The 19,322-nt window shown below is 38.2% G+C and overlaps 1 protein-coding gene and 1 pseudogene across 1 annotated transcript in view; one reads left to right on the top strand and one right to left on the bottom strand.

The window, feature by feature from the left end:
• The window catches only part of LOC149288404 (voltage-dependent R-type calcium channel subunit alpha-1E-like), a 165,676-nt gene that overhangs the window by 86,951 nt on the left and 59,403 nt on the right, over positions 1-19,322 (top strand). Inside the window, exons 3-4 of the mRNA XM_089491619.1 lie at positions 2,343-2,448; positions 4,554-4,693. Coding sequence (XP_089347745.1) covers positions 2,343-2,448; positions 4,554-4,693 — 246 coding nt within the window. The remainder of the gene's footprint in view (positions 1-2,342; positions 2,449-4,553; positions 4,694-19,322) is intronic.
• On the bottom strand, positions 16,512-17,900 carry LOC149288405 (DENN domain-containing protein 2D pseudogene; annotated as a pseudogene).

Raw genomic sequence — 19,322 nt, forward strand, 5'->3', positions numbered from 1 at the left:
GTACTGCGCTTAAAATGCAGAATTCAGGAAAAATTGTAGACCTACCATAAATAGGTAGGCTTTTGACAAATAGCTGTTACTGGTCTCCCCTGATTTTCTGTTGGGGAGTGAATGTCTATTAGCGCACGTTTGCTTTCTAGTTCCTTAAATCTGCCTGTCTCTTGTTAACTTCCTGTTTGTCAGTGACATAATTTTGTCAGTTTTACTCAATCTCTACATTGAAGAAGGAGGCCTGCAGAGACTCGTCTGGGCTTCTTTGTATACCTCAACAGTGTATAATACTGTTAACCAAGAATAAAACCACAGGAAAACCTCAGTAACCTGCTACTTCCTATACATCCTTCAAGAAACAACTAAAAACATTTGGTTAGAAATTATACCTCTGCCTTTTTTTTAAAATTGTAAATCATGTGAAAAAGTGAAGCGGTAAATTAACGGAAATTAAGTGGGTTATACATTGTTCTTTTAAAGGTACAAAACGCCATCTTATGTGTGATGTTTATTGCTTTCTCGGTGTTGTTTGGATTTGCTTCACAGTATTTCAGAGAAAAGATAGTTTTCTCCTTAAGCATGAAATCTCTGTATAAAGAAAAGTAAGTTAGCATTGATGGAAAACTTGGCCTTATCTCATTTTGCTCATATAGGCCTTCTTTACTTGCAGACCTGGAGGCTGCCATTGTTGTAAGTCATGTAATAGTTTTGTTTATCTTCTGTGCTCAAACACTACTCTGAGCTGATTATTTATGGGATTGCTAGTCTGTTCTTTAATGGACTCTCATTACTCAGTGTCTGGGTCGGGTAATTGAGACCGAACCAGTCAGGGTATTTGTCTAGTAGACTGGGCTAAGATAACAGAGCTAGAACACAAAAATGACCAGTATGTAACTGCCTGGAAACATTATAGTATACAAAAACTGTTTTTTTGTTTAAAGAGAAAACCGTACAGTATGGTTGAAAGCATATTTTTGATCAGATACTGGTAAAAAAAAAAGGTTAGTGGGAGTTCTGTTTGAAAATGGAACATTACATGAAAATAATTACACAAAGTTTATGGCAACATCACAGCGCTCACCTCATCTTCCTTACACAACACTCTTCTTTTCCTTCTCCAAAGAATTACATTTAAAATCGTTGTGCTAACACATAAGGCCCTCCATAACACTGCTCCTCCATAAATTTCTGCCTCATAAACAAATACTTGATCTTTACTTTCTTCCCATGGAATAAAGCTTTCCTCTTCCTAAATATTAATAATACTTCTCAAAACCCACTTCTTCAGGAAAGCCTACCATCTGTGTAGTTAGAATTCACCTGCCTCTAACACAACCTCTATACAACCTCTCCCCTTTCTCCATAACATATATTTCTCCTAACCCAATTTCTTCCAGGGCCCTCTTTACTTAACGTTTGTCTAAGTCTGTCAATTCTAGTTTTGTCATACCCCTGAATTTATGTATTGTATTAAGCACTGCACAAATTGTTGGCACTATATAAATAAAAGATAATAATAATTAGTATTTTATATTTTTTTCAGTTTGAGGTTCAATTCTGTTTTTCCGCCATTATGACCGTTCCTGTTTAAAACTGTGCTGGCATGTATAGCAGCTATCTTATATATCCTATATGAAAATGTAGACCATGAAATAAAAGGTGAGCCAATGAAAAACAAATCACCTGGGTTCGTTCACTAGCAGTAAATTGTTGACAAGTTGTGGTAAAATGAAGCATTTGAATTTAGTACGTTATCTTTACAAATTGAAGCACCAATACTGGTAAGTTTATAGCGCAGGAAGGGCAGAAGTGGACGCAAAGTTAATGTGGTAAGTGGGCATGGACTGGTCATTGGGCAAGCCTAGAAAAATGCTTGGTGGGCTGGTGCCTGATGGTGCTTCTCACGGACCTTCATTACCACTTGTGAGGCAGATCTAATGCTTTCAAGTATGGTTGCTGGCTGGATTCACATCGCCAGTCGCTGCAAAAGTGTAAAAACGCAGCATGGGGCAGCCTGTACATTATTTATCAGTCACTGGCCTTAAATTGTTATAGATGATTTTAATCTCTGGTCTGGCCCTGTGGTAAGGATAAGTTTTCCATCTCACCACAACTCACAGTTTAGTGAATAAACCTTAAAATCATGAACGCTGTTGGGTATTTACTCACATAATGAGCTTCCATTCTATGAACAGTTAAAAGTTAAACAAAATAAACACAACAGAGTACCATTATGTATCGCATCCTATTTCACAATCTCCAAAAGTGAGGGCACAAATAAAAACATTGCACTATGTTGTAAAATTCTGTCTGTCTTTTTATGTATTTTATTCCTTGACTCCTGGCTCCACTCCCTTTGAATACATGATTCTGGCCACAATTATTGCAAATTGTATTGTCCTGGCCTTGGAGCAACATCTACCTGGAGATGACAAGACTCCTATGTCTCGCAGATTGGTAAGTTACCATTTTTCTTCACTTTTAACATTCTTTTTTCCCAGGAATATTCCATACAGCCAAGTTTTCTGTGTGACATGTCCAATCGTGAATATAAATGCTTCCTTTACATAATACTACAATTCATTTCAGGAGAATACTAGATACTTTTTATTAGAGTGCTTCTCATGGAAATCTACGATCAATCTCTGAATAAAGAGGGCGAGCGTGTAAAACAGTTCTTTGACATTCATTTCTTTTCAAAATGTGGCTACCTGTAAAATTAGGGCAAGCAGTTGTAAGATAAAAGCTTAAATTGGCTTGTTCCTCATGGGTGTCATTGGGACCAAGGACCTGACCTTTCATTGAGCACACTGCTGTTATATCTAAACAAATGACTCCACATACACGATTTTAATGTTTTTATGTACTGTAAGTCAAGTTATTTAATTTCTAACAGCGAAATTAAATAAAACTCTATCAATACCAGTAAGAAATAGCTGGCCTGTTCCACAATTTGAAACATTTTTTTTTGTTGTAAATCGCAAGTAAAATTGACAGAGCATTTAAAGGGCACTATTCCAGGCTTACATCAGGTCGATAATGAGAAGCCTTTCTATCTTATTGAAACTAAAATATTGACTGGGTATTTTGGAAAAAGGTTTGCGGACCTTAATGAATGGTACATGTTATTGATTCCCGATGTGTGATCTAATCATCTTTGACTCTGGTCATCGTTATAATTGGTCTACAGAACAACCATATCTCCATGTTCTCATTCTTGCTTTTTGTATTCAGGACGGTACATACTTCATATCGTCTTCCTTATCCTAGACATTTAGTTGTTAAATTGGGATGTTTTCACAAATTTAGTTTTGACACTCGACATTGGAAGCCGGAGATTGCCACTTGCGCTCTCTCATCTAAGGCTGGCAGAGCATTGGGAGTTCTAGTTCAGTGACTTTAGGCTACCTACCCATTCCTACCAACTCCTGTTATTACATTTTCTCCAGTAATTCAAGCTGTTTCTTTCTCCTAATTGAAAGCATCTGCCCAGTCCCTTAATGGATTAATAACCATGACTGTTTCAAGTATGTTTGGATTTGGAAATGGCTTGAAAATACCATTTTCTGAACTGAGATATTATTTTAGAGTATTTTAATTTATTCCCCTGGCAAATATATAGATGCAGTCTCTTTTGTACTGAAGACATGGAGTGGGTAGCACAGAATAAGTAGCTGAACAAGGGTGACCATGATAACCAATATTAGATTCGATGGTCCACCCCATATGTGTTACCCATATGTCTTGGCTACTAAGGTAGAAAACTTTATATTTGTCTAGAAATGAAAGGACATATTTTATGAACAAAGTAGCATTAAATAGCTAAAATTACTTATCTGTAGCACTCCATATTTCAGAGAAGTGTTTTTATGCTACTATAATTATATTGTTTCAATGATTGCAAACAAGATGACCAAACGTAACAGATATGGTGCTGATTACTACATCTGAGAATTACAATATAGAGGATATGGAAAATGACAGTACCATTTAACCCCCTGTTTTTGGGTACTATAGAGGGGGTAGGAACAATAACGAAGATTTTCATATAGTTAATATAAGGTAATGGTGGCAGAAAAAGGGTCTACATAGAGTGAAACATGAAGGACATCATAGAGTGAGAGCCCAAGTATTGTTTCATTCTTGCATTATATTGGGAATCACTGCTTTTAGTGGCATAAAAAAATAGAAGAAAGTTATTTTTCCATTTCGTAATCACCTTATATTTCATCATATACAAACACATTATGTTCTGGATTCTATGTTCTCACAATGTAGCACTTAACAAGTTTTTGTTATCATTCTGTTATGTGTTGTTACCATCTCTATTGTACGCACCGGTAGCATGATGGAAGTCATTCTTATTTATTAGACAGTAAACTGTCTGTGTATATCTTACATATACCATATTGTGTAGCCTGCATCACGTGTGTGCCATAATACCCCCGGAACAGCTGAAGAACCAAACGTTACCTACTGTTGTCACCTTTCAATGTGATTTCTGGTTATCCCACCTGTTTAATTTCACTCATTTATCTTAAAATGTTCCCTTTTACTTGCAGGAAAAAACTGAACCCTATTTTATTGGGATCTTTTGTTTTGAAGCTGGAATAAAAATTGTTGCACTGGGATTAGTCTTTCATAGAGGTTCTTACCTCCGGAATGGTTGGAACGTCATGGACTTTATTGTAGTACTCAGTGGGTGAGTGTTTCCCAGAAAGTTACTTTTACTATCATCCAGATGGATGCGTGTTAGTGTTCCAGATTGGAACACATTTACCCAATGAGAGATTAGCAGAACGGATGCCATTTCTTATTGGTTACATGTAGTTTGCCAGTCTGAAGCACAGCTTTCATTACTCTGATTCTGTATAAGATGCACAAACTATTAACCATCACCAAGACATGTTAAATGTGGGTTATTTGTATTAGTGTTAATAGAATTATTCTGACATTTTAACAAGTTTACGGTAGGAACATTTGAAAATGTCATAACACTTTGCTGGTTTTATTGTCTGTTGAAAAGCCAAATATAACTACCATTCCAATAATGTACGTTGATGCAAATTATACACAATCAGGAGAAAATGTCACTTTTATTATACATGAAAGATAATGTACAATTTCGTGCAAATCATCATTTATGGAGAACTACATGCTAAAAACTACCCATGGGATCACATTAAGTTTTGATGTCATATCTGTAAAATCTGACTATAAAAAAGTCAGATTGGTGATAAGGCAGTAATTATAAATAAATAGAAAAAACATTTGGAAATTCAGAGCTAGATTGATCTTAGACGTGGCTACATTTGAAAAAGTGTTGTTTTTGCTGTACTCTGTAAGGTCATTTGTCACTTTGTAGCTCACAAAAAGCATACCAAATCTCATGCATGAGGGATTTCTCTTCTATTCTAATGAGGGCTGATAAGACCAAGTCGCTGTATACAACTCGGGCTCATGGAATTCCAACTCAGCCATGCTCAAAGCTATATTAGAATATCATGGGATCAGAACTCAATGTTAACATCCATAACAGCATGTGCAAATAGGCAGTCTATGTAACCGTGGGCATGGAATTATAAAGTTAATTACACTTATTTACATGTCCCCACCTAGAATTTCTATAGTAGTAGTACTTATTTATCTCTTCTTTACCTGAAGTGGTAGCTTGCGCCACCTCTCAAAAGCATGTCATGAACATGCTAGCTTTGCTTCCGCAAACAGTACATGCACTCAACAAGAACTTAAGATAACATTCGTGTGTGATGCTGAGAACTTCGGACTGCAGCCTGGTAGTGTCTGACGAAGTGCTTACGGCACCTGATAGAAGGTATTTTTTAGGATTAAAAGTAAGTTTTTCTTTATACCAGTGGTTGGGGAGACAGGGCAGAGGTGAATTGTTTCAAAAGTTTAGACCCAGATGATGATTCAGAGGAAATAACCCAAGATAATTCAAATAATGTCAAGTTGTTTAGAAAACCTTTTGTCTGACTTTTTTAAATACACAGTCATATCAAAATTGTAGCCCCAGGAGAACACATTAGAAACATGCAAATACCGGTTTGTCTTCTCAATGCCTTTGCACGCCTACAGAGAAGACCTGGCTCTGTGTGACTGGAGATAAAAAAAAAAAAAAGGTGGCCTCGGGGATTAGCCCAAAAAAATAATAAATCAGAAATAATTGCCTCATACTATTCAGATGCACAGGCTGAAGCCTGGACACTAATACACCAATTATGTAGAATCTGTGGAATTTTCAGGCATGTTGAGACCTGGGCTCTGGCTGGACACTAAATTGTGTTCGACACACTATCCAGAAATAGAAACCTGAGATATTGTTGTTTTAATAAAAGAAGGAGATATTAATACATCCAACGTCTTCCATTTATTTAAAAATAGAGCTTAATCCTCTCCAATGAGGCTTAAAAATAGTCCATATTAAAAAAAGCAAAAAACAAAACTAGAATCCCATTTTAAAGGCATTTTCTAAATTAACTACTCAAAGCTCCCGGATTAAAATTTAGGCTTACTAGAGAGATCAAGTTGGTTAATAAGTATTGCTACTCACTTTGAGAAATACATTTATGTCATCAAAGCATTAAATAACATTTTATTCTTAAGAAATATAAAGTTATGAACTAAACGGTAATCACTTTAATCTTAATAGTTGAATAATCATGTGTAATTGTTTTAAAAACCTAGGATGGATGAATTAGTCTCACGTTGAGGCAATTTTCTCCATGGTGAATTGCAATTATTTTTTTCTACCGATCAATAGTAATAAAAAAAAAAATGGAGAGAACTTTGTTGTTCTTTTTTCTGAGGCTTGTCACTAGGATACAAAGTTAAAGGAACACTATAAAGGTATCAAAATGGTTTCATTTCCACATGTGCATATTTTATTATACATCATTGAGCAGATTAATTGCATTTATTTATCTGTTTTTCCTATTGAACGTTTGACATCCCTCAACTTTCTGACTGGTGGAACTACAGCTTTATTTCCCTTTATGGCCTTGTTTCTGTAGGTCTTTTATACAGAGGGGGATCATAATGCTTGGAGAGACTCATTTCAGTGTCAGTAAACACCCATGTCTAGATTAAAAACCCTATAACAACTTGGTCAGAGGTTGAAAGGAAAGCACTCTCAATTATTACAGGATTTTTTTGGTTGACCCAATATGTTGTACAATACTGCTTGCATTGTACAGTAGATATGAATGAAAGCAAGGTTAAAGCATTTGGGCGTATGTAGGCTATTTGTTGCTTAGTGCTAACATCTTATCAAGACATTGATAGCAGCTCTTCCACATAGAGGCTGGTGTGTTCCCGACGTGACTAACAATGTTTCACACCATTTAGCAGATAGTTATCTGATATGGCTCTTGCAGGTGTTGGAGTTCTTCCTGAACAAATCTTGTTACTGATCACAAATCTTATGGGAAACTGCTGTGTAACCAAGTAAAAAAAATATGTACACATCTTTCTGTTCCTGGTTTGATTTAAGCGACATCTGACACCAACCCATCAGTCTCAGTCAATAGGGACAGCTATGGATCAGAACTGTGCTAGCTCAGAACAGCTGGTGTGCCAAGCTCATCAAAAGGGAGCAGCACACGCTAGAAGTGGATAAAATGCTCCCTCTCATTTGTTAATTGGGTTCTCACATGTAACTGTATGGCCTCAAGCAACGCTTTATGAAATTTAGTTGGAGAGTCTTGCTTGGCTTGTACACAGTTGGCTGAGCCTTGGCTCAGTTTGTGTTGTGATAGGAACTGCTATCCATTACTATGTTAAATTAGTGCAAGGTTTATGACTTATAGGCTAAAAACAGTAACCAAGGCATACTATCGGGATTCAGCCAAAGAAAAGAAAGGCAAAACTGTTACTACTTTTTAAAAGCGAGAGATTTACTAGCATTGCTGTGATCATTCAGTCGTCCTTTATTGAGGTTCTTGGATCATCTTCATTGCACATATACCCCCAGAGATGCTTACTTAATTAATCAAAACCTATGATTCAGTCCCCTCGAAGGATCCTCACATTTCTGTTGAGTCCTTTATATCTAAGCCTAAGAAATGTATATGCTATTTAAAAAGGTATATTTGTTTTATCTTTGTATGCAAAGAGACATAAAGCATTGGCCATACAGAGTAGGAAGAAGAAACCGTATATGTGCAGGGATCACAGAGCATATAGATGGCACAGTGTTGTATTCTGCAGCCTGCACTGACCTGTAGTGTATCACATTGGGGACAAACAGCATGTCGGCTTGTGTAATACTTGGCTCCACTTTCAGTTATTACTCACTTTTAAGCACGTACCCTCTCCTTGTATAGTGTCCCCATTTCCAGGCAGGATGCCAGGGATTCAATTGTCCATGAAAAGCTGTTAGTCGAATACAATCAAGTCTACTGAAAAGTCTGGGGAGAAACCTCTCCTGATGTGCTTGTTTTATCATACTCACTGGAACCAACAGTAGCTGGTCTTAACACTTCATTAAAATGGATTATGCCTACAGAATCTGTAACAGAACAAACCCGATTTGAATGTGTAAAAGAGGTTTCTCAGAGGGGAAGTGAAAACATTTATGCTTGAAAAGGAATTCATGTTTGTGGAGAATCTCATGGTAAACATGGTTTTGTACTTTCAAATGTCCAGCTGTGGCAAATGATTTGGTTTTCTAGCCAATATCTGTTATACTTACTCTTAAAAAAAGTTAATTGATCTAGAGTCTACTGCTTAAAGCCAAGATCCGTCTTTCTAGAGTCCTTTATGAAAGAAACACACTTGTTCTACCAGACATATACATTACATCAGTCAACAGAATAAGATGTTTTCTATACCAGGGTTCACCATTTTGCATATGAGAACTAGTTTGGAAAGAAAAACCCAGTGATGTGATCTTGTGGAGTGCCATTATGTAGTTTAGCATATAATAGACCAGGAGTATAGTGAAGGATGTGGTTGTATTTTGTAATGGGCCAACACAGGACTCACAATTCAGGACATAGAGTATGAGTGTGAAACATTTAAATTATGAAGCAACTCCCTGCCCCAAAGTGGTGAAATGATAGTGGTATCTGATATGTTCATGGATTACAATCTCTGTGATGGTATATCTAAGAGTTACAGTGTTCACATATATGCTTAATAATAGCTGTCAAAATGAAACCCCCAAGTCTGTTCAGAGAGAATAAGCTTGTGCTTTGTTAGAGTACTTCTCCGGCAGCTGAAAGGAACTATGAATACCTGAAATGCACACAATAAAGTTGTTGTTCTACCTGCTCCACCAGTCTTTAACGTGTGTGATACTTATACCTGTTTTAAGAAAAATAAACAATAGGAGGTGGGGTAATTCAACAAAAAATGTGTAGTGCTGAGCATCTTGGTTTTCATAGAGGAATTAATGGGGCCGTATTAGTGTCAGGTTTCTAAACACTTTCACTCAGACGGTGTGACCCACTTATGGTGCACATCCTGATTCATCTCCATAGAGGTACTATAAAGTGTCTACCAACTGACTGCAGCAGAGGGCGACGACACCGATAGATAGTAAGAGAGCCAAAAGCTGTGAGTAACAGGGCATTGGATATTTGACCAGTTTGCCAGCATGGCACTCCTGATGACCAAAGAGTGAGCACAAGCATGATATCAGCCTAAAAAAACATAGCGGGGCCTGTGGACATTTTTATGGACATATAGTAAAATGTGTTCTCTGTGACCAAAAGCTTCACAAGGCTAAAAGGTCACTAAGAGGATGTTTGAGGTTACCTGAATTTACCTATTATTTTACATTGTCCTTACTCTCCCATAGTGTGCTTATCTCTGTATTTGTGCTTCCCTTCAATAGCTTTTATCTTCTTCACTTATTTGGTTAAAATACTTTAAAAGCATTTCTGTCACCTCCCATGTCAGATAAATTGCTGAAATGCAAATGCATCTAGTGAAAAGAAAAGGGACGTTCCAGGCCTCCCCTGCTACTTTCTGATTTCCTCGTATTCTATTGTGAGGATTCACTGGAATTTAAAAAAAGGGAACGGAGGGCCACTTTAGTATTGGTACGGCAGGATTGGTGAATGAAAAAACTGTTTAATGTACAGCTTTAAGGTGCAACATAATTATGGCTTTACACACTTCAAAAATATTGTTCCTATTTTGACTATATCTCACTTATTTTGCCTTGGCTCAATAGACAATCCACCTTTCCCCCACCTACAAAGCCTTTTATTATATATTTTTTTCAGGTGATCATTGGGGTATCAATAGTATTTTAGTATGGAGTGTCTGGTTTGTAAATCTAGTCCATCTCCTCTGTGTATGGAGTTCCCAATATCAACTGCTAAGTTGAATGAAACAGAAGATAGTTAGGGCATGGCTGAAAGAAAAAGAACCCATCTACACAGGGAGGCACGAGGAACATTTGGACAAAAATTATACTTTAAATCAATCATCATTAATAGCTACCGTCTTGGCCATTTGACACTAGCCTCAGCAGCACAGTGAAGTGGGAAATCATATATTGATGTATGAACAATTATTCTACCGTGTACCATAATATCTGCATGACTGCTGCAATTGTTTTCCATTGGTAATGAGCACATGTTGGTGCTATATGAAAAATGTAATACACACAGTATATGGTATTTGCATGCACATTAATCAATAATTGCACAGAATACTTATTGGACTTCTATCTGGATGGAATTTTATGCAGTGCTCCCTTCTCCTTTCCATAAGAGGATCCGTTACGTTTATAAATATCCAACGTTACTGGCTTGAGACAGTAACTATAGTAGAAAGTTTTGTTTGGAAACATATTGTTACTACCAGTTGTAACGACCCGGTTGTGTCCAAGGCACCAAGTATGACCCACCTAAATGGTTATTAGTGGGAGAAAATATTTATATGCTTGACGATATGCAGCTGCTGAGCAAAGATACAATAAAATGTATCAATGAAGGCTTTGGCAGTTGAAGAGAAGTAGCATCCGAATCGGGAGAGAAATCAAATCTTTAGAGTCTTCTGTACAGTATGTTGTTTTTTGAAGACTTTGTTCTTACTGTGAGTAATAAGTACCACAATATGTCAGAATGAATCATTTCAATGAGAAGCTAATCATTTTCATAAAAAGTATATGAAAAAAACAAGTCACAATCTGTTATGCTCTAACTAACTCTATTTGAAGGAACGCGACTATGCGGGATAACAGCATATTACAGATTGCCAAAATAAGGGGAAGTAATGCTGATATTCCAGAATGATGTTCCCATTTGGATAGTTATCAGGCATAGTGCAGAGAAGTCCTCCAAAAAAGCTGAACTTTCATTTAGCATCAAGAGATTCATATTGTAATAAATAGAAGCAAGAATAAAATGTCATCATATGGCCTACATTTTAAAAGCTGAAACAAATGTTATGCTGTGAAAAATCTCTATCCTGTCTTAATCCTGGGACTTAATTATTCTGAGCATTTTACATCATTTATCATATCTGCGACCAGGCGTTTTTCTCTTGAGAATAGAATGACCCAGTCGGCAACTCCGGAATGCGTACTCCTGAGGCTGAATTGGAGCTCAATTGACACCTGGATAGCTAAAATGTTGCTTTTCATTACAAAATTCCCACTTACCGTCCAGAGGGTGGGGGTAGGACAGGGAACAGAAACTCTTTACGCAATTCCTGCTACAAACACGTTTATAACCAATGGAGCACTATATGCTAAAGTGAGGGATATTTTGGATAATGATTCCCCAAGCTCCAGCCCTCAAAGCACATCATCAGTTCAGGACCTCGGCTTCATCAGGTGGTTTTGTCATTGAGTCAGATACCTGCCCTTAAGTAAAGATGAACTTCGTAGAATAGTTTGAAAACATGCAGTATTTGGTTGAAGGATTAGATGTTCGATGTAATCCCTGATATAGGACAGAGACAGCGTGGGTTAGCGCAGAGAACCCAAACCTTTTTCTTACCTCAGTTAAAGGTTGTAGTCATCTTGCTACATGCAGGATAACTGCTCCAAGGCTATGGAAACTTTATCAAATAATACTTTTTTTAGCTTATAAATCTATCAATTATCTATCGTACATAAATGTTCACTAGCGAGGTGACTCATTGCCTGCATTAGCAAACTGCGGAGTACTAAATTAGGCATTTTTTTCCCTTTCTTAAACCATGTGAATGATCTAAATGTGTACATTTCACAATTACACCCTAACTTTAACCAAGGGAGGCTGGCATCATCTGGCCCAGAGGGGGGGGGGCAGCAAGTTGACCCATGTTAACACAGCAGAGCGGAATATATTCGTAATACACTATAGATCTATCAAATGGGGCTATCAAGATTCTAGATCACATAATATGAGCATGGAAAGGACCCAGACATGGTGTTAATGCTCCATAAAATCCACATTAACGTAGACACTCTTGAACCAGGAATGTTAAAATGAGAGCAGCCCTGGGAGCAATTGCCCCTCATGACCCAGCCCTCCCCTGGTTTTCACATACTTGGAATACTATTAGATGGATAAAACTAGCAACATATGAAGCACATTGATTTGCGAACTGATTTGCGATTCAGGAGTTTATATAGCGATGTGATGTGGGTTTTTCATAGTCCATTTCCGCTAAATTTCCATCCTGATTAAAGAGATGCCCTGGTTTCTGTAGAGGACTGTAGTCCAAGTCTCATTTAGTGATTACGTATGGTCCTCAAACTACCATATACTGGACTGCAGGCCTTGGAACACAATATCATGTAGGCCTCCACCTAACTGATGTTGGACAGCGCCAGTCTAATTGAAAGATGGCAAGCAGAGGGCTATGAACAGCCCCACTAATATTTAAATGTCAAATACATAAAAATCAAGTATAACAAGATCACAAATAGTGGAACAGAAGCCAACCTATTTCATACTTTATAGCATTTATGCCTGGGGGCCCCGTCGTATGAAACACTGACTTTGCCCATTTAAAATATATACTTCCTGCACATGATGCTACATTAGAGGAGGAATTAAGTGTACTTAACTAATTTACTGTCCATAACTAGTATCTCTGTTCCCTTTTAGAAGACAATATACAATATGGGGCTTGGATCAATTAATGTGTGATATAGTCATGAATATTCATTTGGCATCTGCTTGCAGCTACGTAACAATTGAGACAATTCTTTTATTCCCAAAGTGTTTTGAAGGACAGAATTTTTAAATAGAATTACAATTATTCAAATACGTATTCAAATTCAAAAACAGATGTGTATCATGGGAATGTTTTATCTATTATTTCAAGTTTAATGCGTGGTGGAAAAAAAATGTATGAAGAAAAAGCATGTAGAAGAAAAACTATTTGCCTAATAAATTCTATAGCTGTACAATTTCATATTTTTCTTAACTGATATACAGTAAACCATAAACAACTCGACTGCCCAGATCTTGCCAGCAGACCTAGGCCAAAACCCTTCCCCTGCCTTAAACAAATGAGCACATGACACGGATTGTGGGTAATAGCATTGTGCACAGCTTTATTAATTCCCCAGCAGCTTAACAATAACACAAAACATTACGACCCAACAGCTTTTGGGTAAAGCCCAGCAGGGGGTTCCAAACGTCAAAAAACCAAGAGCCCCAGTGCCATAAGTCAGGGGTCTGTCTCCCAAACCTGTCCAGGCACATTTACACCACCGAGCTATCCGCTACATGCTGGCTAAGGAGAAATAACCAACATGGTATTCATTCTACTGTAAACAGCGTCGCCAGACACAGGTTCTGTATCATTTAGTTTACCTGACAATTGCAACCATGCATGGCATGTACTTACAACCCAACTTTTTCAACCTAATCAGCAGTTTTGGGTGTTGTCCAGGTACGGGGTCGGTTGAGGAAATCATGGATCTCCCTCTAACAGGCCCAAAATAAAGGAAGCGCCATGTCTGTTTCTTCAGACCTCTGCGTCATCGCTCCCTAGCACTGTGGGGTGGCAGTTGTTGCAGAGCTCTGGGATATGAAGGGTCGTGAGACTGCTGAAGAGGTCTTGCTCTGCCGTTACAGAAGAAGAAAGCAGAGGGATAAAGGAAAGAGATGGGGAGAAGGGTAGGCAGAGGGAGAATGTGTATACGGGCAGGCATGTGTAAGGGCAGTATGCAGTATATGGGTGGTATGTATATGTGTGGATTGTGACAGTATATCCATCCTATTACTGTGTTTTATCCTAACTTAATGGTATATTTAATGCATTAACTAGTGATATACTGAGAATCAATGCTCCAGTAAGGCCCCCGATTAACCTTCAGGTCATTAGTTGGATCTGCCCTCCATGTCAACTTATTTTATACGATTCATTTATTGCCAATTTTAGTTGTAATGTTTAGTTAGAATGTATATAAAAATGTAACATGCATAGGTTTTTTTCTGGCTTATTAAAGTATTTTTGGTTTTTTTTATTTGTAGTTATTGTGCACTATATATAATTACACAGACACCTAGGATTTGGGTATAAAGCAAAAGTCTTATTTTTTTTTTTTTTACAAAGCTGTTAAAAAAAAAAAAGCTACTCCCCTAACACGAAAGTGTCCAGCGCAGCAGCAAGTCGGTCTGTGAACTTGGTGATATAAGCTGCACCATAATAACTAGGCGGAGCTAAATTATGCCTATTGTGGGTTGGGCAGAGTAGGTGGAGCTTAGGTGCCGTGGGTGTGGTAAATTTTAAAGAAAGTTATTAATAGCTCTTCTGCAAAGCGTCCCTGGAATATTTTTCTTTGTAAGAAGTGTTAGCCGCTCTGCATATTCAGGAACACAGCTCACATTTTGAAGCAGTTTTATTATTCCAAATGACAGTACTTCAAATCAAGTATATAATAAACAATCACAGTTCAAATAAAAATTAAACAGCAGCAAATTATCTCTCTACAGATCAAACAAAATTTGTAAAGATGCTAAGAGGGCCCCAAACCTGCCCTAACACAACCCCTGTGAAACCAGATTTATAGTTTACTGAGCCAATGGGCTGGCCCCACCCAAGCGTGTTAACTATATTTAAACTGGGAGCAGCAATCTGTCACCCTCCTAAATTTCATATTTTAGAATAACAGTGTTTATTACATGATCAACACATAAACATACATGTACCGGAAGCACCTCTTATTCACTAAAGTGGGAGTCTGGAGGGGCGTTTCAGTTTCAGCTCGCTGTAATTATGCATTATGAAGGGCTAACCCTGGTGGGTTTCTGTTTAATGCATAGCTAAAGAGGTATTACAAACTAATACAAACTAACTTTCTTTTGCAGTGAAAGCTTATTGGAGTTAGCCCCATAATGCGCAGCGACATCAGGGAGCTGGTATGAAATCCCCTTGCATACTTCCACATTCTATTGGAAAATTATGTCACACAATTGCATTTATTTATTCCTTCCCATTAAGGAAAGCCATTTCTGCCATTAGGAGCAGGGATAAGGGAGATACATTCAGTCTGGGAGGTAATTGCACAAAGTTTCCACAAAAGTGCTAAAACAACAAAACAAATAATTATTAGTTATTGACTTCTCGTCCTTTCTAGTTTTTTGGATATGGACAAGAATAAATATCTGGTACCCCTGATTATTATACACCAGCTGTGTTAACATTGTCTTAATAAAGAGTGTCCCTTTGCTTTCTTACTGTGCCTTTTCAGTTAATTTTACATTAATATACTAGAATTCAACATCAGGGCCAGACTGGTAACCACGAGGCAGCCCTGGCACTTTAAGGCCAAAGGCCTCTTGATGACGTAGATGTTGCTGAAGGCTAGATATGCACAGCCACACTTTACGTTTTTATGTCTATGTAGCCTGCGGCTGGGCATATCCAGCTGGCAGATCAGGGCATTTGCCCGGCCTGCCAGATTGACAGTCCCGGCCTGTTCCATATCCCTACTTTCTTAGCCATTATGTTTCATTAGTTTGTACCTAATATAAACCACATCTGGAATAAATTAGGGAGTTGGTAAATATATGAAATTTTTTTGTATCATAAAAATAACAATCCAACATAAAAGACTTGTTAAATGCTATACCGCACTGTTGTTCCAGCCCTTCATATTTTTTTTTAAATAAATCCCAATTTGGAGAAAAAAAAAATCTATTTTTGTTACATAACTGATCTATTGACTTAAGCTTTTTTTTATTTATTTTTTTTAAACAAAGTTTAATACCCATGTATTGAACTAGAATTTGTGTCAGCATAGTGATGTAATAGCAAACAATGAGCAATTGAAATCTGTGTGTGTTAAGACTTGTGTAGTTTTGCATTGAACTAACATACGTTTTTTTTGTGGTTTTTTTTTAACTCTTCCTATTCACATCACAATTTATGAAACTAGCAATCTATGTGAAATGGACATTGGGTCTATATGCAGCCATACTCTAAAATTAAGCTTAATCACACCATTATCAAACAACCCAATTAATGTGCCTTTAACATCAGAGTGTGCCATGTAATGGAACACTAATCTTGACTCTCCCATTCATCTGTTGCCTGGTTCTTCATTTTTTGTTCATTTTTTTATGTTCATGGAATTCCTGAATTCTCCTGTGAAAATAACCATCTTGCACTTCAGTGGTCTTTTCGGCTGCTTGAATAAGAATTGAGAACATTTGCGTCCTTACAAAAAGCTTGAGAAATCTCCGTATGCTTTTGGAAGGCATGGCTTTCAAGAAGGACTTCTCCTGGAATCCACGCACTCCCCCTTTCCCGGTCTTAAAGTGGGAGGAATAATGTCCTATGACTTTAATGAAGAACTCCATGAACATCTCTGAAATTCCCTTGTTGAGCTCTTCTGATGACTGTGGCACCTGCTGTTGGCCTAAAAGTGAAGTCATCATGTGGTCTTCTAGTTTTCTTGGCAAGAGTTCTTCCTCATCTCCAACTGCCCTTAGCAATTTTCCATCACATAAATCCACTACCAGAACCTCTTCCATGGGCAAATCCCAGATTAGATCAATGAATTGTTTCTGCACCCCAACAATAAAAGGTGTTGGGCAGCACACAGTGTCTATTAAAGCTGGTGGGAGAACTGGGATGAACGTGTGCTCCCATGTGAAAGGGTACAGCAGAGCTGCAACAGCATGAATGCACTGAGATAACACACTAAGATCTTTTGCAACAAATATAATCCGCCTCTCTAGCACAACAGAAGCAAAAATGTGCAATATCTTCTTGGCACTTAAACATTGCAAAAGGGTTTTGAAATCAACATGTTCCAGTCTAGAATCTAAAGGTCTTGTGAGTTCTATCATCTCAGTCCCAGATCCTGGTATAAAGCTCTTAATCTTGACAGTTTTACCTGGTTCAGGGAAGGTAGCCTCTCTCAGGCCCTGCATGAAAGGATATATAACTGCTGTGGCAATCTGTCTTCTTTTTTCCACCTCATCAAGTATTTTTGCAAAAAGTCCAAAGCAGCCCAAACAACTAATAATGCAGTAGACTTCAGGAAGTCTAGGACCTTTCCCGGAGGGCAGGAGTCTTCTGCAGTACCCAAACTTTCTACTGCTGTCAACATTTGTCAGGACAAACGAGAAGGTCTCGCTGGTATATTCCGTAAGAGGAGTCCAATTATTCCCTTCTGGGAAACAGAAGACTGGGATAGCCTTCAGTAATCTCTCCTCTTCTTCTCTTTGGAAGCTTAGGAGGCTCTCTCTCTTTGGGAACTGGTAGGTTATCTGGGGCGCATAACCCCCTGCTGATGTCTTCTTAAGAGATACGACCACGAGGTACTCAAAGAAGTTCTGGCCGCCGCTCAGCACAGCAGTCCGTTGGTCGGTGGCAGCGTGGTGGGGATGCGCCGCTTTTGCCCCGTTAGAGATCTCCTGGTTGGATTCTTTGGAGGATTTCCTTCGGAAGCTCCTGCGGATGATTCCGGCCAGCTGAGCCATGGCAAGTGTCAGGGGCAGAGCCGCTTACCGTGTCCGCATTATCCCGCACCGCGTCTCTTCCGCACTCTGCCACCTGGGCCACTTCCTGGAGGTTGTCTCTCGCCTTCTCGGTGAACTTTGCTCTGCTCCGGTTCGGTGACCTCTGCTTGGCTGCAGACGCACCTTGCTGGCTGTTTCCTTTCTCTTTTACTTTCTATCGCAGCGCGGTTTAAATGTCCGTAAAGTGACGGGCTGCTGCTATGCAAACGGACAGCGTTATTAATATCGCTTTGATCGGGATATTCCGGCATGCTAGACGTGTCCTGGCTGCCGCGGTTGATCACATTGAGCAGGCTACGGCTGGCTTAGCATGCTGTGAGCAGTAATTAACATTCCTGCAGTTGCACGAGTTGGCCGAATGATTCCCGATAGGATAGTCCCACTCGCGATCACATGACACGCACCTTTCATGGCTTCAGTGGGAGGAATGCAAGGTGTAACGCACATTACTAATTAACCCGATCCGTGTACAGACCGGTCTGACTACTAATCAATTAAAGACTTTATTTTCTCTGGACACCATCCCTACTAATGTCTCAGGCTTCCGATGTAAAGTATACATTTAAGTGTGTTTATGTATGTATGTATATATGTGTATATATATATACATACACGTTTTAGGGTTTTTTTATTATAATAATTATTTTACCCGTGAGTTTGTATGATCACACAATTAATAAAGGGAATATTTTTTTTTGGGGGGGGGGGTTCTTCTTTAGAAAATTGCTTCTATTAAATGCAAAGTATTTGTTCAAGGATAGTTTTGTGTTTATAAGGAAATATAACCCAGGTAATGGCCCTGGGACTCGAAACTCTTTCTTTTCTCTGAAAGGTTTCTATTGTCTCTTTTTGTGCAATATAAAAAAAATCCCTATTTTAAGGAAGAAAGGGTTTTGTGTATTTAGCAGGGAAGATGATTCCACATATATGGGGGGGCTGCTCCAAATTAAAGGGACACCAACATGGAAAATGTTTGTGGGTGTAATAGTGTCCCGTGTTACATTACTGACACTGAATGGGTTAAATGTGCAAAGGCACAGAATAAAGGGTTAAATAAAATGTACTTTTGAAATTTTCCTTTTTTTGTATTTTAAGCCTTGCTGATCACATGACCTGCTTCCACGCCCACTGTGCTGACATCACCTGCTCTCATGTTATGTCAGACTTTTTTCAAAGATTTTTCATGAAGCTTAATTTCCCCCAGGCGTCTCATATATCAATGCTGTATAGGTATTTGTGGATATACCTGTGGATATACCTAGACTAATCTGTCACCTCCTACAGGCAGATAAGCGATAAATGCATATGCTAGGCAGGATTAAAGAGATAATAGTTTTATTTTGTTGCAAACAATAGCTTAATCACATTGTATTGAGATTTACA

This window comes from Sceloporus occidentalis, unplaced genomic scaffold (assembly GCF_023333645.1).
Source record: "Sceloporus occidentalis isolate IW3139 unplaced genomic scaffold, rSceOcc1.0.p SCAF_51, whole genome shotgun sequence".
Classification (NCBI taxonomy): domain Eukaryota; kingdom Metazoa; phylum Chordata; class Lepidosauria; order Squamata; family Phrynosomatidae; genus Sceloporus; species Sceloporus occidentalis.